Here is a 22,839-nt window from a genome sequence, read left to right as displayed (position 1 = left end):
TGACCCCCATCATTGACACAACTTGCAAGCACACCATGGTTTTAAAGACCAGAAGTGACCAATAGTTTTCTATTACATATCCTTGAAACAGAAAATTTCTTCATCTCATTAAACAAACAGCACTACCATCAGAACCATTGCAACTCAAACCACTAGAAGTTTCCTCATGCATTATTAATCCACATCACTTGGAATTTTATAGTACATTAATAAACATTATTTCTTCTCAGGTTCTCTTAGGCATAAAAAGAAGATCTTATGCATAACAGACTTCAATGAGAAACAATCATATTGAATGCTTGTGAGTCAATGTTTCACTAGCTTTCATGTGTGTGCAGCAGGAACCTCTGTGACAATGAGAAAGATGATACTCTTCTGAAACAACTTGTGTTACCACCACTTGAACACACATGCAGTTACCAACACTGTCTCTATTAACAGCCCATTAGAAATCCTTGTTAAAAAGATTTTGAAGTCTTGATTAAAACCACAGCAAACAGGGAAAAAAAAACAGCAGCACCTCTCCTCGACTCAAACAACACAGGAGAACACGTAACTGAATAAACAAATTCTGACACATAACAGGTAGACAAGATTTACTTTTCACTGACTGCATTTCAAATTCATATGAATACTTAAAAGGCTGACATTATCTATATTAAGCAAGAAAGAAAACTGATGGTTTCTGCTACCTTTCTGAAAGATCTAAAAGGCTCCAGACTGAAAGACCTAGACTGACATAGGCATGCTAACAATTTTACGGCATTTTAATAGTAAAACATGAGTCAGGATCTATCCTTACCTTTGGAAATATACCCACAGAAAACATGCAGTATAGAAAAACAAGAAAGCTATACTAGCAAAACAAAGAAAAAAAAAAAAAACCCACACAACTCTTTGAAAGCTTGTTGAAGTAAAAAAAAAATATATATATATATACATATATATATATACATATATATATATATATATAAAGAATTTTAAAAACTCCAGGTCCATTAAACTGGTACACCTGCAGGTTGCTATGAAAGTAGTGATTCACTCTGCAAAACATAACCTAATTGCACACCCATGTTACAAAGCAATTCTCCTATTGTTAATCATTTTTCAGCTTTACGTTCCTTAACATTTTATCACATATTCAAGATGACCCAATTTGACTTTGTGGGAATAAATGAGAGTGAAGCACTCTTTGTGTACACTGTAAAACAAAAGGGGAAATGTATTCAGACTGGAAACAGTGACGAGCGAAACTACATAGAACACAGAGGATGAAGAAGTATGGGAAGCATACTTCTACAGATAAGAAACATATTTTATTATAAAGGTTTATGCACACTTTCCAAACTGTTACAGAAACCTGTTACATACAATGCGACTTGTTCTAAGATTTGCCTCCATTTTTTTCCTCAATGAAAATCAGCGTTGTACAACACCTTTTAATCACACTAACAGTTTCCCAATTCTAAGTTCCAGCCTGCCAATTAAAATATCACAAACAAGCAGAAATTTTAACCATGCAGAAGCTTAAGAACAGCACTGCCTAAACATATTGTATGTTCAAATACAAAAGTTATTTGAATTTCCCTGTCAGTTTTACAGTTGAAGGAACTGAAGAAAATTCAGTTTCACACCTTACAGCCACTACCATCTTTCCTGTATCGCCTTCATAATTAGTATTCATTTGAAGACTTTATCTACCTAGATTTTTTTTTTTTTTTAATGCAATGAAACAACTTAAGAACATTTTCTTCTGTTACACTACCATCTAATGGTATAGTTCTCTAAAAAGACTAAAAAGAAGGGTGGGAAATAGAAGTTTTGTAAAACACCACAACTTAATTTAGACAGAAAGAAACAGAACTTACCCCAGTGATGAATTCCTCCTCAGTTTCCAGGGCTGGCTTATTTGGCTCAACAGAGCAGACAGCAGCAGCTATAAAAGAATTCTGCTTCCAAAAGTAGCTCTTGGACTTCTTCTTTCCTTTTCCTTTTACTTGCTTTTATACCAAAAGAACCCAGAAACACTTGAAAATGTGAGGGAACAAAGGATATCAGTAAGTGCCAGCTCAGAATGAGCAACTGAACACAGGTTGGAATTTTATGCCAAGATAAGCACGTGCCCTTACAGTTATTTGATGAGAGCTCCGTTTCCACCTAGGTCACAAGACGTTAAAATGGCTGCAGTGCAGTGCTTGTGAATTGTTTGTCATCTGATGCCAGACCCATAGTTGCAAAGTTCATCATTCTGGGGAAAATCCCCCCTAACATCTGAGAAATCACAAAAGCCTGCTTTCTCGGAAAAAAAAAAAAAAAAGCGTGTGTGTAAAACACATTATGTAGATCCTTAAGCAAATTACTCTTTAGCAGTATCACAAGCCTATCACAATCCATTTTGCATGATAGCATTCAAACTCAGAAAAACCAGGGGAGTTTTGATTGGAGATTTGGTACAATGAGTTTTTTTTTAAACTTGGATGAACACTACAACTTTGTAAACTGTTTAATTCTTCCACTTAGACCACTAAATGATGGGCAAGAATTTGTTGCATATTTTAGCTACAGCCACACAGTAACAGTTGAGAGTATGCTTCTGGATTCCGGATGCTTTTTAGAATGGAACACGTTCCAGAACTTATAAAAGCCATTATACGCATCAAAATCTTAAGATACCAGGAGACCAATTGAAGCAGAACTATTTAAGAGAGCTGACTGCCTTACCCTTTTTGTGAACCCAGTCATTCCGGTAGTTAAATTTCTAGACTAAAGCAATTAAAGATTCTCAGGCTAGTTCAGTTCTCTACAGGTCATGTGCTGTTCTAGTATTTAATCTAGCAGTTTACTGTATTCCAACATGAGCTTGTAATTGTTACTATAAAGTTGCACTGAATTTTCAATTTGAGGAGAAGGAAACTTCCACAGTCATACTAATTTTAGAGTTTCTCTTTAATTCCAGCTGCCTTACCCAAACCGCTGTTGACCCACAAGAAACCAATTACAGAGTATAAGCGCTGTTTGTCTGGAAAGTAGCACTCTATCCAGCTAGCTCCTGCTAGGACTAAGACTGGACGAAGCGCAGATTTACTTGAAATCATTAGCTGCTCAGTATTGCAAGCTTAGCCATTAAGTGCTGACCAGCACAAAACGAAAGCATTACATAAGCACTAGGAACATTCTGGCCTTCATTAGAAAGGTAGATACCACATCTCTTTGCCATTGTTATCACACAGTACAGCAAGCAAGAGACAAAATAATTGTTAGAATTGTGCCAACACTGTCTACAGTTACTGATTTTAAAACTTTCCAGGCTGGATGGGGTTTTGAGCAATCTAGTATAGTGGGAGGTGCTCCTGTCTATAGCTGTGGGTTGCAACTAGATGATCTTAAAGGTTCCCTTAAATCAAACTACTCCAGGATTCTATGATTAATTCTGTACTTGTTGGCATTTAAAGACAATTTGCCCCATTCAAGTAGAACATGATATGAAAGGTATAGCTCACTGCTATTGCTGCTAAATTAATGCATTTCATCGGAGAAAGCCTAGAAGACTAACAGTAGCATCTCCTCTGGCATGGGACTACGCTTACGATTTTCCAGACCAATGAATGAAGCTACATAAGCGTGTGACTGCCTCCTGCAGCATTACCTCTGCACATGACAAAGTGTGCTGATGTGTCTGGTGAAGAGACCGCTACTCCCTTTTAAGTCACTTGCTGAGCCCTCTATATTATGTGCTTTGGTATAAGTTTCCCTTTTTGCTGCCTGGCATCCTTATTTATCAGTTTAAGATACCAGATGTGGCAGATTAGTAATAATAACCAGACCCCATCCCCAGGACACGAAGACTAGAGCCACACAATAGATACTGCAGATTTACATTTATAGTTGGACTTTTATAATAATTAAGATTAGCACAAGATTCATAACCATAAATTATACACTGTTATCTAAGTACATAAAATGTTAATGATACAGGTATTTGAAGAGCGGCACAAAACAGTAATACAGCCTCATAGGCATTCTCAAAAGAAAGAGATGGGTGGTAGACACCATTGATGCTACTGCAGCACAGCAGAACTGAATCTCTGAATCTTGTTGATTCAGACAGAGCTTACTGCCCATCAGACGAGGTCAGAACATAGTGTGGCAGGAAGCCAATGCCAGAACCAACTAAACGTGCAAATAAAAAGACAGGATCATTTCCCTACTACCTCATTATTTTAATAATATATCTCCCTTCCTAGTTCTGATACTGTGCTCTTGCACCTCAACAACTTTGGCAGGCCATATGCACTCCCACATTCACTTGCCACACACAGATGAAGTTTTCTTTAGTACCATTAAATGTCAACAAGTAACATGGTCCCGCACTTGTTAAACAAAAAGGATCTGGGAAATATTTGCTCTCTGCCATGAGAAGATTTATTTTCTTTGAGTTTCAGATCTACTCCAGAAAATATAGAACAGACTCAAACAGCATCAAACTCCAACAGCACTAATGTCCAGAAAAGGAAACTTCCCCATTATTCCTCTAAACATTCAGAGCACAAGTATTAGAAAGCACTTTTTTTTTTCCCCCCCACACACAGGACTGCAAACAAAATGGGGTAGTTGGATGAATTCGTTAAAGAGATGCTTCACTGAATTGTTAACAACTCTGCTACTTCAGCAGCTTCAGCTAAAGCTTTTTAACAACTTGGTACCATACAATTTCCCAGCTACCTTTAATGGGCTTCGCAAAAGAAAGAAAAATATGCTCTCTTCTCCCTGGCCTCAAGCAGTTATTGCTATATGGGTTAGTGAAGCAGTGCCTTAACTTCAGACAAGAATCTCACAATGTCATTAACAAAAGCTGCCTTTCAGAGGCTGAAATGTAATCGGACAGTAATCAATAAATAACAGTAACAGGCATCCTGTTGAAGTCTCCTCACTGAGCAGGGCAGCTAGTGTGTTAAGAAAACAGAAGGTCATCTGTGCCTTTAGGACCATCGTACACTCCTTAGAGAAGTTAAAAAGGGAAGTGAAGAAAGAAGAGACAGTGAAGGTCTGTCTGTCAGAGAACTAGTTACATATTGAAACCATAAACAGGTGGCTGGGTGAATCCTGGTGCTGTGTATCCATATGGAAAGTTTGTCTGGGGAGGTACTGCACTGGGGCCTGCTGTTAACATCAACTGCTGGCCTGGAAAAGCATGAGGAAAGAAAAAAAAAAAAGAGTTAGTTTACATACCCAAGCTTTCCTAATACTAGCTGTACTATGGGACAAGATTATGAGACTTTTTGCTAAAAATTGGCCACAGTGCAAGCACACATTAGCAAATTACACTATTACTCAACATGCAGCAGAGCAGGCATTTAGGCCATCTGCTCTTGCTACCAGAAAACTAAAAGCAAGACAGGACTCAGATGAAAGAGGAATATCAACTGCTTTTGAGGGTACAATAATGATGGCTTGTTTTGAAGAGACCATATTAAAAGCCAAACTGATACTTTAAACACCATGCATGGTCAGAACTGAATAGTAAAGCAATTCAAGCAATTAGTTCAGTCTGTTAGGTCTCAATCCAGAGAGTGCTACAAAAGATCTGAACACACCTCAACAGATTTGTTTTCATAACTAAGAGCACACATGCTTCATGCATATGTTAGATTTAAAGTTCATGTTTATATCAGACAGTGAACCATTCACATCCTTCCCTTACCAGCTACTTCTAGATGCTTGTTAGCAGAATGCCTCTTCAGAAGGGCTTCTAAAATAGCAGCACACTTGAGGACAGCTACATTTTTTTTTGGCTGCTTTTGTCTCAAAATGAATGAAATAGAAAGCCAGTCTGCCTCTCAGCTTGGAAGAGCAGAAAGCAGACACATTCCTCTTTGACACGAACAGTAGGAGGAATTAGCATGCTTTATAAGTTATTTCTGGAGTTGGGCACACCTTGGTATCCCCTCTCCTGTTACTATACTGAAAGCCTATTCCTAAGCTAGTGTTGTCAGCCATGTAAGAGAAGTAGGTCTTCAGCTGCACTTTAAGAGTGAGACGTCCCTTCAACTGGCACAGCTTTTCTAGCAGAGACAATGACTTTGCTAGCTTCTGGAAACCAGTGTACTTTGGAGGTAAGTCACTTAAGTTACCTCCACAGAGAGACCAGGGTGACAAAAGGTTCTCAATTAAAGCCAAGTATCTCACGTACCAAATACTATTGGAGTAGGTTCAGTTACTTGCTCCTCTTCTTTCCTTAGACTTTCAGAAGCATCAAGATTATCCACCTACATTGAAGTGAACAGGAGATGTATGAAGGACTTGTCTAGGAACTGTACCATCACATGAGAGTTTTCATGTCTGGTACTGTAGCTATCAAGGAATCCTTTCATTATTAATGTAGGTTGGAGACTGGCTGGGTACACACAGTCGTGCAGACTGATTCCACATATTGTAAACCTGCCCTCCCAGTTTGCTTTAAGTTTACTGCAATTGCTGTCACGGGTAGCTGAGAAAAACCACCATTACCTCCAAAAGTGCATGGTTTTTCATGGCGCTGTTCTATTCACTGTTAACTCAGTGACCTAGAAAACAAGCCAACAGATTGTAGTTCCAAGGATCATCTCAAACGGGCCTAATCTACAGTTACCTATTAACCTGCAAGCCCTCTTCATTTCAAAAAGAGCACCAAGATATGTGCAAATATTCCAGATCCATTAATATCTACAACTAGAAATCTGTGTTACAGAGTACTGGTTTAACTGCATTAATATTTACATAGACTCTTCTTGGAAGAAACTTTAGAGCTGTGTGTTCTAGTAGTACCATCTTCTATATAGAACCCATATGTGAGAAACAAAGCTGTTAATGACAAAGTCTTTTGCCAAATGTTACAGTAGCACAGGAAACCTGAACACAGCTTTAAACTGGGAAAAGAATGAAACGGTGGGCAGAAAAGGCAACAGTACCTTCCTTCAGGTTTAAAAAGTTGCATATTCCATAGGCAAACCACTGAGAATGAAAGCTGCAAAGCCACAAAATCATACAAATTCATACCCAGATGCAGGCAGTACTAATATCCTGAAAAAATATTTCAGTTAGCTCAGTACTTTTTTTGGCCTCCTTTCCCACTAAAAGAATCACATCCAGTATGACAAGTGCTGCAAAAGGTGTTTCTAATATACTTCAAAGAGGTTACCTAGTTCTTAACAGTTCCCTGAATTTTTGAAGCTTGCTCATCAAAAACTTAAGCAGCCACAGGCCTTTAACTCATTCAACTTTGTCTTAGTTTCAGCTGGGATGCAATTGATTTCTTCAGAGTTTCTGGTATGATACTATGTTTTGGTTCTAGGAGAAAAACTGTTGAAAACACACTGATGTTTACAGTTGACTGCTATACAGTGCTGTTTAGGGCTAAGGCCACTTTCAGTGAAAGGCCTAAGAAGCTCAAAGGAAACAGGATTAGGACAGCTGACTTAAACCAGCCAAAGGGATATTCCATACCATATGACATGAAGAGTTTTGAAGGGGATAAGAGTTTATCTGGCACTCTTCTGCTGCTCAAGGGGATTGCAGGGCATTAGTTAGGGGATGGTGAGCAGTTTCTTGTGCACCACTTGACATATACCTATACACACACACACACAGCTGTAACTATTTTCCTTCTCCCTAATCTTAGTAAATAGTTTTAACCCACTAATTCTACTTTGTTGTTGGTTTGGAGTTGCCGTTTGTTTCTTGGTCTGTCCTTCATCCCAGTGGGAGTGGGGAGAGTGAGCAAATGACTGTAGTGCTCAGCCATCTGCAGGGTTAAATCACAAACTTACAGCTGTCAACCTAACAGTTCTTTAGAATGACATTAAACATTAGCATTATGAATACTATCCCTATTAATATGGGCCAAAGTAATTAAGATCTACCATTTTCAAATGAGGTGCATTGTTGTACTTATGACCATTCATTCTCACTCTCCTGAATTAGTCTTTACTCTTTACAGCCCCAAAAGCACTAAGGACCTTGGAACAGAAGTTCAGTTACTCCCTCTGCTGGAAAAATCTGCAAGCGTGCTGAAAGCAGACACCTTGAAGAATGGACAAAAGCAGCAGAGGCTAAACATCTTTCTGGTTTGCTGCCTCAAAGTGAAGTTATTCAAGAGGTTTCCAAATGAACGCTATCATACTGTGTGTGCCTAGTTTCTTCTGGGGCACAGGCTAGCCTATGCTTTCAAATCTTTCTCTTATGCATTAAACCAAAGCTTATGCATTAAACCAAAGGTAAGTTCCAGAAAACATATACACTCCGCTGATAAACTAACAATTTGTTTTGGGCTTTTAAAGTTAGACATGTGACAAAATTTTAGACATACCACATTCAAGACCCATTCTCTAGTACTATGACTGTAGTTAATTCAGACTAAATTAGTTCCAGTGTAAACCATTTTCACCACGCACATTTTCCTTCTGGCAAGTTACCTAGTGTTTAGTAAGTAACCGCTTGTAAATCCAACCAGCAATTTAAAAACCATGATCTTAACCTAAACCTTATATGGAAGAATACAAGTGGACTTCTGTGGCAAGTTTTCCTTCAGTAGAATATGAGGATGAAGAGTTTAAGATCAGTGCAAATCTTTTACTGATGCTTTAGGTTACTAGTCAAGCTCACAGTGCCTGGAAAGCTACAAACCCTAGAAATTTATATTTTAACAAGCAATTTGCACTTAGAATACATCATGTTATGTATTAACTTCTTTCATCTTACGAATATCATCCTCCCTGCCACAAGGTATTTGTGATACAATAATCAGGAGTCCCAATGGTCAAGTCCTCAATCACTTGCTTCCATTTCCCATGAAAAAAGGGCAGAGACTGGTTGGATTTTCAAGTTATTTATGATCAGTCATCCTCATAGCATTAGAAATGAACAGAAAATGAGTTAGAGCTAAATGACACTGCTCTTCTGGCAGAAGCTACAGCTAGATTCTTGTAAGAGAATCCTAGGACATTGAGAAACGCAAATGAAAACAAAGTTTGAAATCAGAGTGTCACCTTATAGAGCAGCTCATCAACCTGCAAGAGAATTCAGAGGGGAATTCTTAACATGACTGATTAGAGGCAATTTGAAGAAATCACTTCTAGATTACTGATTTCAACAAAATTCTTAATTCTGATGATCTAAGCAACCCTAGAGCCTTTTAAGGAAGAATCTTAGTTTAATATGCTAGAGCTGTTTGAGACAAGCATTTCTAGACCGCACACGATCAGAATCTCTCCTCTCTCAATTCAGGACTAACTACTGGTATCAAACTGGTATTGTACAGATTATGCACTGAAATTCTGTTTTCAGTGAAAATTCACTTTCAGCAGTCTACCGTTATGGCTGGTGTACTGTTAGTCACACCGAAGCTATGCTTTCTGTAACAAGAAAACTGAGTGCTTTCACAATTACATCAAGCAAAAAGTGATACTAGTTCTCTCTAACAAAGTTGTAGTTTAATCAACTACGGAGACATTCTAAGAAGTAGACCATTGCTTATGTACCCTGTTGAAAGCAGAAGTTAACTACATCTCTTTCAAGTGCCAAGCTGCCTATTAAGAAGTGTAGCTATTTAGCCTGAAGTGACTGAACTCAGAGAAATTCCCAGAGGATTTAGCGTGAGGAATAATAACGCTCCAAGTAGCTTTACTCAGTTTGCATAAAACTAATTGTACAGTGAACTACAAGTTACAGTTTCTCAGCCTATGCAATACTCACTTTGGTGAGGTATTCTCTCATGACTTGGATGAAATAAGGCATTGCAAAGTCCATGATATTATGCCTCCATGCCAATTCAAGGACTACATCTGGGTGCAGCAAGTCGTAACATGTGAAAAGGCAGGCTGCAAAACATTCCTGCTTGCCTTCTTCCAGAAACCACTGAAGCAGCTTTTCTGCTAGTTCTATATCTTTGGATTCTGCAGCATACTGCATTGCATCCTGCAGAAAAGGACAACAGTTAAGCTTGACCCTTGCCTGTCAGCTTCTTGCTCTCCACCTTATGTACACGCTACTACTAGCTAGATGAGTGGGGTATTAGGCAAAACATGAAATTAGTCTTATATATCAACACTGTTGTGTAGGAGCTAAGTCACAACATAAGTGCTCAATTAAGTCCTCTTATTTTGAGTGAAAACTGTACAGATGCTATTGGTAGATATGAGTGATCGGAATACAGGATAACTTTATCTAATTAGATTTAAGATACAGATTTGAAATTACAAGCTATTCTATTCTAAGATTCTTTCCTTAAATTCCAAGCAAAGAGCTAAGATTTATTAGAACAAACTAAAGATATGAAGAGAACAGAATTCACTCGATTTCCTGAAGATCTATGCTTTGAGATCAGACTTTCACAGTTAGGAAGAAAGGCTGCATTAGCTCACCTTATACAGATGGTCTTTCTTGCATAGCTCCACACTCTGCTTCCAGCGGTTGTTACCCTTATACAAGTATGCTGCAATACGCCTAAATTCAATGAGCTCATGCTTTTCCAGACGCTGAGCCAAAGCTATGTTATCAAAGTTGTCATAGGCATCAATGGAAGCTCTCAAACCCTGTTTGAGATAGAATTGTTACCCATGCTTCCAGATGGTAGTAGATGAGCACTACAGAAGAGAAGCATCCAAACATAGCTCACAAGTGCTTAGGTTTTTCCAGCTGGATGTTGATGATATGGCTGGCTACAGCTTTTTTGCCATGCACATTTCAGGCTTTTGTCTTGAAGGTTGTCTCTAATATAACTGATATCTGCTTCATTTTCAGGTTATCACATTATGACTCAAGCCCCACCCATGCCCCCAAATGGTCTGATTCTACAACCCCATTACTGTTGTACTGCATAAGATCCCTTCTGCTCAAGGGAAACATGCTTTGTTAGCTTGGAAACAATCAAACTATGTCTTCATCTTTTTTGAAGAACAAGATGCGCACCTCAGAAGTACTGGTATCTTTTGTGAGGCTTACCTGATAGTCCTCCTCCTGTGTTAAAAGGTTGTTTAGAGCTTCATTAACTCCTTTATTATTGTGGTTCTGCACTGAACGCAAATAAGGCTTTACTAGTAGCAGCTGATTAACCTGGAGTTGAGATAATTTAATACACAATTAAACCAGGAGTATTGAGTGTCACAACAAACTCCCATTCATTATTACAAAAGTTTATGCCTACTTCCAGGATCCTTCAGAACTGCCAACATGTCATTTTGAGTTGCCAGAAATAAAATCAAATGGCCTCTTAGGCCAGTTATGCTAACTCTTCTAGTGCTTCCCATATCAAACTAGGATTGGACTGCTTCTCAGTCCTTCATGCTGGAGATAAAACCACCTGACAGATACCAGCTCCTTCTTCCCCAGATAGAAGTTGGACTTTCTGTTTATCCAGTATCTCCCAAACTAACCTTTGAGAAAAAATTGACTGTCCTGGTGTGATCCAGTCGTGGAGATAATACAAGCAGAAGATCATTGATCAGCAGAGGTTTGTAGTCTAAGTAGAACTGCAAGGCTTTGTAATACAGCTCCACATTCGCCACCTGTGTGGTTACACACTAGTTAGTACTTCAAATACAAGTGAATTTAAGTGATCCAAACTAAGCAACTTAACTCAGTACTAAGTTTACCTGATTCTTAAAGGAGTAAGTTTCCTTCTACAAGCCAGAAGCTTTACACTTGCATTCAGAATTCTTGTTCAATTTTATGAGTGCTCTTTGTGTCATCTGCTTCCAGATGAAGTCACAACCTACCAGGAGTAGTCCAAACCAATACGAACTCATCTACTGTTAAGAGATCCTGGTATCGGCACCCCAGTAGACTTGGAGGTAATGTGGCTGTGTTGAACCCCTAAAGACTATGGTTTTAACCACTCAGTTTTATATATAGATAAATATAGTTTTATATAGTTTTGGGGTGTTTTTTGTTTTTTTTTTTTTTGCCTTGAAACCAGTAAAACCAGTAAGAATAGGTACACAATCTGGAATGCTATCTAAACTATTCATTATCCCGCTATTCTCCACTACATTCATAGGACTGGTCACCCCAGTTCTCCCACAGCTGGAAACATTTGCAAAAGTCTCTCAAGAACTGTTACACCCTCTAAGACAGTGGTCATGTTATAGAAACTACAGAGGTCATACCTCCTGCCTGTGATGTATGATCCTGAACAGACCCTGAAAACACTGTCCTGTCTGATGCTACTCAACAGGATGTGAGGCACAACAGAAAACAAAGGATACAAGCTTCCATTAACGTGTATTTATTAAAAATTTGTAAGTTTTGTTTTAACTATAGCAAGAAAAAGTAGCTTAAGCAAGTCTTTCTAAAAGGGGATTCTGTTGTACATTTTTGCCACAGCTCTGAAATAGTCTTTCAGTACCTTCATAGAATCATAGAATTAATTCAGTTAACTAGTCATTCCAGAGTGTCTCAGCTGAAAACAGAACACTTACCTTGGCAATTATGTCTTTAAACTGTCCTTCCTTCCAGGCATCGGTAGGATGATTCATCATAGTAATTATTGCATTGTCATACTCCTCATATTTGTCATAGAGGAATACAAGCTCTGCCCAGAGATGAGCCTGTTCTGCAGCTCTGAGCACCTGATAGAAGAAGAAAATAGTCAATCCAATTTACTGACATCTTCCTTTCTTCACTTGCATTTACTGATATCTTCCTAACTTTGCTTGCAACGTAGTTGCCAAATACCTTTGGAATATTAACTCTAGACCAGAAGAGCTCCAGATGTTCCCTCATTTTCTGGGGCTTAAATTTGGAGTATAAGATGGCAAGTTCAGTAAACATTCCCATGTGAGCACGCTCTAGGCCCAAAGCAGCTTCCAGAAGGGCAATCAATTCTTCAAAGTAGCCACGATCCTGGATATTAAGAAAATAACAGTTAATTGCAAATTTATGGCCAACTACTACTTAAAGCTCAATTCAATAAACTCTCCTTCCCAAATGAGTTTTCTAAGACACTACTCCAGTGAGGCAATGGAATTGTAAGAGATAGGAAACTGAAAACTACCATCCTTACATTTACTATAAAAAAAAATTGCATGCAACTATTGCAAAATAGAAAAACGTATTCAATTCACTTCTTTAGTCATTAAAAATCAGTCTCACAGGGTGTCAAGTTTTAGCAGTAACTATTTTATCAGCAGATATAACCAAGCAGTATAAATTTTCTAGGGCATAAACAGTGACCTTACCTGATAATAACTAATCAGCTCTTCAAGTTCATCAGCATGGATGACTATGTGCAAGCCACATATCTGTGCCAAGCGGAATTCTCCTCCATCCACACAGGCAAAACATACCTGCAATGAGAGGTAACAAATGGTGAGTGCACAGCAGAATACTGCAATGCTTACGTCAATTCCTCATATCAAAGAACAAAGTTGATTAACAAAGCTCTACCAAACTCAAGGTTTATTCCAGTTCCAAACAGGTATTACTATAATTGTTCCATAATTAAAGTCTGTGCCATTCATTTCATACTGTTATAAAAATCCAGCTTTATAATTTTGGGGAGGTTACAGTTGATAGATACAGACATGCTCTGTAGCTAGAAACAGTTAGCAAGCAGAGATCATTGTAGATGGGCATGAATCAACCGTTCTTTAAGTCCCACATTACTGACAGAGCAAAGGAGTCCAGTTATGCTCAAAAGCAATACCAGAACACATTCTATAAACAAAAAACAAGTTTTAAATTACCTCCTTCCAAGTCCTTGTGCTGTTGGCTTTGCGGCCACTGTCCACTGCTGCCTGATATTCTCCAAGGTGCACCAAGGTAGATGCCAAGCGAGCAAAGTTAGATACATTGTTATAAAGTAGTTTTGCTGCTTCATACATATCCTCTTCATAACAACGATCACCAACCTGGATTATAAGTCCAAAGTAAGCAGGGGTAACAGCAAGAATCAAGTCAGCTAAGCAGCAAGTCAGATGTGGGAACAGTGATCAAGGCATACCTGCTGTATATGGGCATTATTAGGGCCGCTAATAAATTCCTCCAGTTCTGAGAGACGATTAGTTTTCGCAAAGGCAAAAATAAGTTCTGTCTCTACATAAGACTCTCTAGCCTTCTTCCTGGCCATCTGCAAGAACTTGACTAGGTCCTCCCAGTTATCTTGAAGAAAGAAGAAATATTTAATGTCCTCTATTTAGTTATTCTGTATCACTCCCCTTGCCCATATTAGGAACAGTTTCTACTAGAATACTCCGTGATACCGATACTAAACCATTCACACTTGAGATAAGGTATTCCCCACTAAACAAGGGGCATTTTCACATAGCCATCAAATTCTGCCATACAGCTAAATCAGTACACTATACTTTGCTGTAATTAGGCCATAACTGTCTAAATTATCTCTACAAAAAAAGGTCTCTCTTCGATGTAGCAGTACAGACAAGCTTTTTGACAGGAATCTCACTAATCCATAGATTAGCTGATCCAATTTACTCTGAAACATATCTTGCAAATCTCAAGAACCCTTACCGTTTAAGGTAGATGAAATAACCCAATTCATATCTGAGCATCCTTAAGTTTGAGGATGATTTGGCTTACCGTTTCTATTAGCTGCTTGAACAACCTCCATGTAGGCAGATGGATCATCTGCCTTTATGTAAGAGTCAATGGCTTCTTTTACCAAGTCTTTCTGCAACTGTGCTCTGGCTAGCTGGCTCCATACTGATGGTTCATTACATCTCTCTGCAAATTCATAAGCACGGTCTAAATTCCCAATGTGCTCAATCAGCACCTGTTTGAAGTCAAAGTTGCAAGTTAAAAGAAAAATTAAAAAAAAAAAAAAAAAATCAAAGCCTTAAGTTGTCCTTCTTCAAGTATACAGGTTGTTTTAAGCAAGCAATGCAAAACTAACTGCCTTTAGAAAAAGTTATTTCTATCCAGTAAAGTAGAGGCAGCAAGAATAAAACTCTTGCTGCTATAATTTCTCTTCTGCCTTGAAATCAGCATGTTGTCCTGAAGCATAACACCTGATACTATTCAATCCTCCTATCCCCTTCAGGTGCAAGGTTCTGAGGTAGCCACTCAGAATCAAACACAGCACACATGCAAGCAAGTAGCACAACACACAGATATTCTTAATTAGTTTTAACAGATATGCATCTGAAGTTATTACTTTGAATTTGTTCTGTTATTCTTCACACATATTCCCATTTCTCCTTACAATTTGATATCATACAGGAACCATACTGTTACATCTCAGAGATTTAAGTTACAGCTGCTCTGAGAGAATCAGTAATATACTTCTTCCCATGCTTTCTATTACTAGCATTCTATACCTTTGTGAAGGAACCACACCTCACCTGAACTGCTGAAGTATTAACATCAAATTTCCTGAATATAGCAAAGGCTTCTTCATACAGCTCATTACTGATGGCAATGTTTGCAATATCTGGAGCATCATAGTTATCCAGTCGATTAATGTACTCCATCACACGAGTGCGGTCGGCTTTAATGGCAGTCAGTATCAGCAGATTCTGGAGATTCCTTTGGTTAACAAAAGGCATAGGCAATGCAAAATAACACCTACTTAAGTGACACGTATCGTACATGCAACAAAAGCTACATACAGCTGCTTGCTGTTGATAGCAACAACCTTTCATCCCCAGATTGATGAGTATTGATATTTGCCTTGCAAAAGAAATGGCTTGCCAGTGTTGGTGCTGTTCTCTTTCAATAGGTCATTGCAAATTGAATAGCCTGAATGAGCTTTATATTTAAAACACATAACACCTCCAATTCTGCTTTTTCACCTGACAATTCACATTTAGGAGTGTTTAGGTCTTAGATTCAAGAAACCCACAAATAAAGGATTTGGATTCTAGATGTGGATTACTTCACAACCTAAACAGACATACTAAACATGCTAAATTTTGGGGGGGAAATGCTCTCTTCTTACCTGTGTTCACTGAATACAGAATTATCCAAGACAATTTTTTCCAGTAACTCAATTAATTCATTTGGAAGGTCTGCAGTCATGAAAGCTTTCACAGTGACAGAAACCTCCTCTGGATCCTGTGTCTCTGATAAAGCTGTTTGGACAACCTGGATTTGAAGGTGGGAGAGGAGTATAAGTCTTTCCAAAATGAGATTTCAGTGAGCAACAATATAAGGTTTCAGAACTGTCGTCCTCAGCAAGAAAGAGCTGCTTCTGAAGTGGATATGGCTACTAAAATCGCACTTCCAGAGTGCATAGCAAATGAACTAGAGGCACATCACTCCATAGGAAAGAGCAATGTTTTACTAAGTTGTCTGACCATGAAGTTCTGAGCTAATACCCGACGCTCAAACTCTTAAGCTTCCGCACAACTGAGACGAGGCCTCAGGGGACCTTGTCGGAGAAGCCTGTTACTTTAACGTTCCATAGTGGGTCTGAGTAATTCTTATACTGAAATAGCTTGTCTTTTGCAACGTACTTGGTCAATAAGCTGTCGCCTGAATGGGTTGTTTTCTTCTAGAACATTTGCCCAGAGATCAGGGTCCTTCCTGCGTACTAGATAGCGAGCCTCACTCTTAAATAGTGAGTTCTCATTGCATACCTGAAGGAGAAGATGCAAATATTAGAATTAATATTGAGGGTAAGTATCACATGACAAGGTTAACTAGCTATGAGTCAAACATTCTAAAAGACTGACTAAAACTAGTTGCTGACCAATGCTAATGCCACAATGTTCTTACCCAACCTTTGATCTGGAAGGCTCATGGAGAAGGTCTCCAGAAGAATTCCTATAGCTTCTCTTGATTTTGCCCGACACACAAATACTGTGACAGTGGTTTCACAGTAACTATTTGCTTCTGTTTGAAGTGAAGACCTGCAGAAGCCTGAAGAACTTACATTTTAAATCTAAAAAGGGTGTCACTTAATTGGGGAATGTTAATAGTGAATTGAGGAATGGTGCTTGTGTTTAAAGCCAGAAATAGGTTACATATTTGGTGTCATTAATTTTGCTCTAGAAATGTTCAGAGTAGCAAGTGGCTACGTTCCCCCTATTAAAATGCAAACAATTGTGAGATTTCCTACAGAAGTGCAACAAGTAGCTATAAATCATGACCCTATTGGTGCCACTAGTTTATATTTCCAGCTGGAAGAGTACAAATCTGAAGGACCAGACACTTTCTTCTACCAACAGATCATATTTTGTTAGTACCAGAATTAGTTCTTGAAAGTACTTTGCTGTAAGAAAATTAGTAGTAGCTCACTTTTATTTTTCAATATACATTTATGAGTTGCCTAGTTACAGAAGTTGAGCCCATTCCCAGGAAAGAGCAATGTTTTTTTAAGTATAGTTCTTACAGAAGGAAGAGTTTTCATACATACCCAGAAAGTTAAAACTTACCCCAGCAATATCTCCTATCAAAACAATTGAGAGCCACCTTCATATCCTGAAGAAATGAGCTGAATACAGCTAGCTACACATTTTAACTTTACAACTATAGAGAAAGTATCACTTCAAACATAGTTGCTTCAGACAGGGAAGCTCTCCCTTTTCAGAGGAAAAACTAGATAATACCACCATTCTAACAGCCACAGTGCCAGTCCTGTCAGGAAATAACATTTACTTCCTTTTTTAAACAGGGTAAAAACAAATCAGTTCTTACCCCTACTCAGCTGGCAATCTTTGCATGTACTGTCATAGAAGTACAGGTAGGAGAATGCTTTCTTTCACAGCAGTCACTAGCATTGCAGTCTGACATTAAACTCTAATGCTCAGTATGAGACACTACGTGTCTGGAGAACCATACAAAATTTCACTCTCCCCTGAACTTCCAAGGGAATTTTGAGGAATGAATAAGTTTTAGATAGGAGAGGAATGCTATCTGAATTGGTCCTTGCAGTTCAACTACCAACATTTATTTTTTTCTTGTTCTAGCTGTGCATCAGAGCAGCTCTCAGAGGGTCAATCACGACAAAGGAAAACCACATCCCCCTTTCTAGTTTCAAACTGAAGTTTCAGGGAAACTCTTCCTCCTCCTGTAGTGTTAAATTAGGTTGCAACTTGTCCTTTCTGCTGATCAAGTACTCAAGGCTCAAAACAAAAGAACAAAAAACCCTGAAGTTAACAAAGATTTAACAGTTGTCATACTTATCAGCTGAGTCCAGAAAACTTGATCTAATTTTGAGCAGCCTGTGGATGAAAAACATGAATGGCACCTTAAATCTGCAATTACATAATTTTAGTTGGGACGCAGAGCATTATAGTTCCTTGTTGTGATAAAAGTTCCTGTCTCCATGCAGAAGATTCATGTCTACCTCAAATCCTGAGTGAGACAGCAAGACAGGATTCTGCAAATGTTGGACAAATTGCTAACTCAGCTTTCACCTCAGGCAGCAAGTACATTCATTAACATGTTTATAAATGCAGTTTTGCTAACCTTTATGAGTTCCAGATCACACTGGCCCCTCTCATATGCAACGCAGGCCAGATGAGGGTCTCTCTTTTCACAGTATTTGCCAACTACACGACTGTCATAGTATGGATTCTCACGAAGGAACCGCTCTGGATTATTATTACTGTCAATGTAGATTTTGGCCAATGCATTATGAGTCGCAGGTTCTTCACAGCCTTCATGAATCCTTGATTCAAGCCATGGCAACAGCAATTTAAGCCTTTGAAGAAGCAAACATTTGAGCTTTGTAAGTTGGGCTAAGGAAGCCTGACAGGTATCAACAAATATCTGGCCATATCTGACCTTCAGTTAAATGTAAGAGAAGCCTGCAGGTTCCACTAAGTATTATCATCTTTCTTTTCATTTTCTGTTCTATTACGTGGCTCTTAACACTTGAAATCATTTTTTTCATTTTAGAGGTAACTGCAAACTAATTACACAAGGTGCTATGTGCCAAAAATGATACCGTGAAGACAGTTTTATCTAGATTTACCCCAAAGGCACATCTCATGGATGGCAAATTTAGAGTTCAAACGCTGTATTATTCATCATGCAGTGCTGTTGGGCATTCCTATATTGCTCAAACAACCAGGAGACTTGAGAGAAAATCTAAGCTGTTGCTCTATAAGACACAAAAGCAATTTAATATTGTATCATTCAAAAAAGCTGCATCCAACTTGGGTATATATGAGGGTTAGGAAAGCCTGTGAACGGTGTTTACAGGTGTATCTTCATTACCGATTTCTTTTTTCCACTTCAGCCACCAGCTCATCTGTTGAGAACTGGCCTCTAACCACCATAATCAAATTCTTAATGACATCTTCAGAACAATCCACATCAAGAAGCCCTCCAACTACTGCTGGTATGCGGCTGGGGTTCACCTGGAATAAGCCACCACTATTAAAATCAGTTATTAGTGCTATTAATAACCCATCCCCTATCTTCCACACAAAGTTCTAGTTAAAAGTTTAAACTATGCTTTAAGAGCAGTGTATTTTGAGTTACTGATGCATTTTTACATGAATTCTAGGAAAAACTCTGCTTGTAGGTTTGTGATAGACAAAGTGTGAGCATGAAATACACAGTTAGATCTACTTTAATTTTGGGTTTGTTTAGCTTGGAAAAAAGAAGGTAATGGGGAGATAATAAGGAGACCACATTGCATCCTTTCAGTACCTGAAGGAAGATTACAAGCAGGAGAGGGACGGACTTTTTACACAGTCTGATATTATAGGACAAAGGGGAATGGCTTTAAACTAATTGGAAAACTGAGGTTAGACATGAGAAAGACTTTTTTTATTCAGCGGATGTTGAGGTGCTGAAACAGGTTGCCCAGTGAAGCTATGGATGTCCCACTTCTGGAAGCACTCAAGGCCATATTGGATGGAATCCTGGACAGTCTGATCTAGTGGGTAGCAATCCTGCTGACAGTTGGGATTAGGTGATCTTTTACAGTTCCCTCCAACCTAAGCCGCTCTAAGATTCCATGATTAGCAAACCAAAAAGTTAAATTTCTTAGAAGGAAGGAAAGAGCAACACCTTAAAAGTGCATTTGCCTTACCTTCTGCACATAGATCTCTATATACTTCTGCAGACTATTGCGATATAAATAGAGCACCAGGTCATGAACAAAGTCGAATCGATCACAGACAATGATCAGAGGAAGCTGGTCTGTTAGCTTTGCCTCCTATATTGTGTGGAAAAAAAAAGGGGGATAGCATTCACTGTTTGTTAAAGCATTTTCAAAGTAGTATAGCATAATTGAGTTGTTTCACAGCTAGAAATCACAAAACATTCAAATTTAAGACTGCTGAACAAACAATTAACTTCAAAAGCAAGTTAGCCACTATGAAAATCATATGGTCAGTCTAGCAATTGAGTTTTAAATTTAAGCTCTTGAAGTCGCACATTAGGCCTACATCCCTAGCTTCAGCAGAACTATCTATTCACATATCCATTCAGAAGGCGATTATTGGGCAACAACTTAGTGCAAAAATCAAATGGCATTAAAATCCCACTTTACCAGTCACAAAGTATGCAAAACATTCTGACAGTTGACTCCAGTTTTGCCAAGCTTTGTCTAATCAATACCGTTGCTAAAGTTTCAGCTGAATACTTCAACATATTACTTCCTTCTGCCAACACTGACCCACCTACTGTTAAGTGAAGATAGCTTGTACCCCATTCGATCTCTGTACCAGTTTGATACCAATTCGATAGCTTGTACCAGTTGAAGGAGGAGAGCAGTGGGATTGGGATGCTTTCTGTCCACTCTGTCACATCTCCAAGCTGCTCAGACACTGGAGCTGTGTCTAGACTAACAAGCAAAAGGCATGAAGGCTGGTATGCGACAGTCCAGCTGTTTAAATGGACATGTTTTGGACCATGCCAATTCAACACCATGAAAGCGACTTATGAACAATATGTGGGCATGAGGGAAGGCTGATGGTTGGACTAGATGATCTTTCCAGTCTTTTCTAACCTTACTAATTCTATGACCTATGGGTTAATTTTTACAGGAACTGTGGTTTTTTCAGAGATTGCCAAAAAGGAGCTACTGCATGCCTGGAAAAGGACTGGATTCCTATTCCACTTACATAGTTGGCTATTTATAGCCATGTCAGTTAAAACTTGAGTTGGTATTATCCTCCCTTTAGAAGGCTGAAGTTCTGCTACTCTACAGAGATTGATTTGTTGGACAGAGAATTTACCTTCAGAAAGTTCTTCACCCGTTCTGGGTTATAGCAGTTACTTTCACGGCAGATTCTTTCCACTTCCTTTATCTGACCAGTTTTGCAAGCTGCCTGGATATATTTGAAGTGAACATCTGGATCCTGGCTAAAGTTTACAATGGAACCCAAGAAATAGAACAGTCCTAGAAAGAATTACATTTTTAACCCAGTTAGAAGGACAAGTCAAGTAAGTACAGACTTATGAACTTCATTTTATAACTTAGTTCAACATTGCTAAGAGCAGTTTTCATTTAACTACAGGAAAACCAGTTTTGGTTTTTTTCCTCCTTTCCAGATTTTTCTTTTTCTTTGAGAGAGGGCAAAAAGACTTTCTAGAACAAGAGTTATCCCAAGAACGCACTTGAATAAATGCATGCTAGGATCCAGCCAAGTGAAAGTACCTTTCCCATAAAAGCTGATGCCCTTTGTACCTGCTCTTCCCTTTAATACTGTACCTTCATAGCTTTTGAAAGACTCAAAAAGCTCCACAAGAGACTGGGTGCCAAGCTGCTCATGATACTTAGAAGCAACCTGTACACAGAGTTGTAAGTTTTGCCTAATGTTGGCTGACAGCATAGCACGCAAGCACTCTACAGAGTCTTCAACAGAGAGAGAGCCAAAGAAATTCACAAGCCACTGCGAAGAGAAAGAAGCTTCACTCAGTAAATTATAGAGGATTCAACCAATTTTTTAAAATGTGACAAATAGCTAGAGTTTCTACCCCAGCTACTGTAGGTAAATCTTTCACACATTAAGACCAGAGACTGGAAATGAAACAGACTGATTTTTTTTTTTTTTTTTTTTTTTTTTTAAAACACAACTAAAGCAAAAACACAGCTTGGAAGATTTGAAATGCCCACCGAGGAAACTGAGGGCAAACTTAAGCCATCAAAAATATAGACCGAGGTCTAATAATTAACTGAATAAATGTTATTGAGTCACAGTTACATGTACTGGTTGGGTACCTACAAAACATCTTAAAGCTGCTGCAGGAATTTTAGCAGCTACTGGAGTGCTAAGCAGTGGTCACTTCAAATACAGAACCTCAGGCTTTCATTTGCACAGACTTACCTCAGGATTCAAGAGATGCGTATGAACAACAGCACGTTTAATATCATAGAGATCAGTGTGGTGTTCCAAAGCTCGCTGGAGCAAGCCTGCCTTTTCACATAACTGGGCAATATGAGCACGATCATAGTGTGTAAACATTTGGTTTCCAAGGATGGCATCTGCAACCTACGAGATTAGATTTTATATGCAGACTGTTAGAAAACAACAACAGCTCAGACTAAAAGTTGTTGAAAAGACATAGCAATGACTGACTCATAGTCTTTCATGTTGGTAAACTATATATAGACATCAGATTGTTGTAAGAAGTGCAGATGCAGAATATCAGCACAAGCCTTCCAATTTTTCTCCTTCATTTTTTGGAGGAACTAGGGTAAGAGTCTTACCTGTGGGGCATGAATCAAATTCATTTCCAGCAGACGAGTCTGAAGGTGGCCTTCTGCTGGACGGTTATTTTTCAAAGCATCCAATAGAAAGGATGTGCATTGCTGAATAAGACTGTTCTCCATGAACACATCCACAATCTGTTGAGAATCATCAAGTTGAAAATATATGTATATATATATATATATATATATATATATATATATATATACACACACACACACTCCCTTTCTATATA

At 38.6% G+C, this 22,839-nt stretch overlaps 1 protein-coding gene across 6 annotated transcripts in view; it reads right to left on the bottom strand.

Moving 5' to 3' along the window:
• Positions 1-4,404: 4,404 nt before the first annotated feature.
• The window catches only part of LOC122176946 (clathrin heavy chain 1-like), a 39,615-nt gene continuing 21,180 nt past the window's right edge, over positions 4,405-22,839 (bottom strand). The window contains exons 11-35 of one of the 6 annotated variants that reach the window (XM_042865960.1): positions 22,604-22,741; positions 22,221-22,385; positions 21,605-21,785; positions 21,129-21,292; positions 19,979-20,104; positions 19,156-19,298; positions 18,403-18,637; positions 16,446-16,568; positions 15,929-16,074; positions 15,333-15,516; positions 14,572-14,764; positions 13,976-14,133; positions 13,719-13,883; positions 13,212-13,319; positions 12,709-12,876; positions 12,453-12,602; positions 11,409-11,540; positions 10,978-11,088; positions 10,398-10,568; positions 9,730-9,951; positions 9,024-9,044; positions 6,191-6,266; positions 6,056-6,057; positions 5,702-5,792; positions 4,405-5,181 (exon numbers count right to left, since the gene is read on the bottom strand). In XM_042865960.1, coding sequence (XP_042721894.1) covers positions 5,066-5,181; positions 5,702-5,792; positions 6,056-6,057; positions 6,191-6,266; positions 9,024-9,044; positions 9,730-9,951; positions 10,398-10,568; positions 10,978-11,088; positions 11,409-11,540; positions 12,453-12,602; positions 12,709-12,876; positions 13,212-13,319; positions 13,719-13,883; positions 13,976-14,133; positions 14,572-14,764; positions 15,333-15,516; positions 15,929-16,074; positions 16,446-16,568; positions 18,403-18,637; positions 19,156-19,298; positions 19,979-20,104; positions 21,129-21,292; positions 21,605-21,785; positions 22,221-22,385; positions 22,604-22,741 — 3,489 coding nt within the window. In that variant the 3' untranslated portion in view covers positions 4,405-5,065. Of the gene's footprint in view, positions 5,182-5,701; positions 5,793-6,055; positions 6,058-6,190; positions 6,267-6,507; positions 6,564-9,023; positions 9,045-9,729; positions 9,952-10,397; positions 10,569-10,977; positions 11,089-11,408; positions 11,541-12,452; positions 12,603-12,708; positions 12,877-13,211; positions 13,320-13,718; positions 13,884-13,975; positions 14,134-14,571; positions 14,765-15,332; positions 15,517-15,928; positions 16,075-16,445; positions 16,569-18,402; positions 18,638-19,155; positions 19,299-19,978; positions 20,105-21,128; positions 21,293-21,604; positions 21,786-22,220; positions 22,386-22,603; positions 22,742-22,839 lie in introns of all 6 variants that reach the window. The other 5 variants (XR_006177891.1, XM_042865956.1, XR_006177892.1 and 2 more) reach the window with 5 other exon arrangements.

The sequence above is a fragment of the Lagopus leucura genome, unplaced genomic scaffold, assembly GCF_019238085.1.
Source record: "Lagopus leucura isolate 7727_CA_CO unplaced genomic scaffold, USGS_WTPT01 Super-Scaffold_806, whole genome shotgun sequence".
Classification (NCBI taxonomy): domain Eukaryota; kingdom Metazoa; phylum Chordata; class Aves; order Galliformes; family Phasianidae; genus Lagopus; species Lagopus leucura.
The sequence above is the reverse complement of the archived record's forward strand: the minus strand, read 5'-3'. Positions and strand labels throughout refer to the sequence as shown.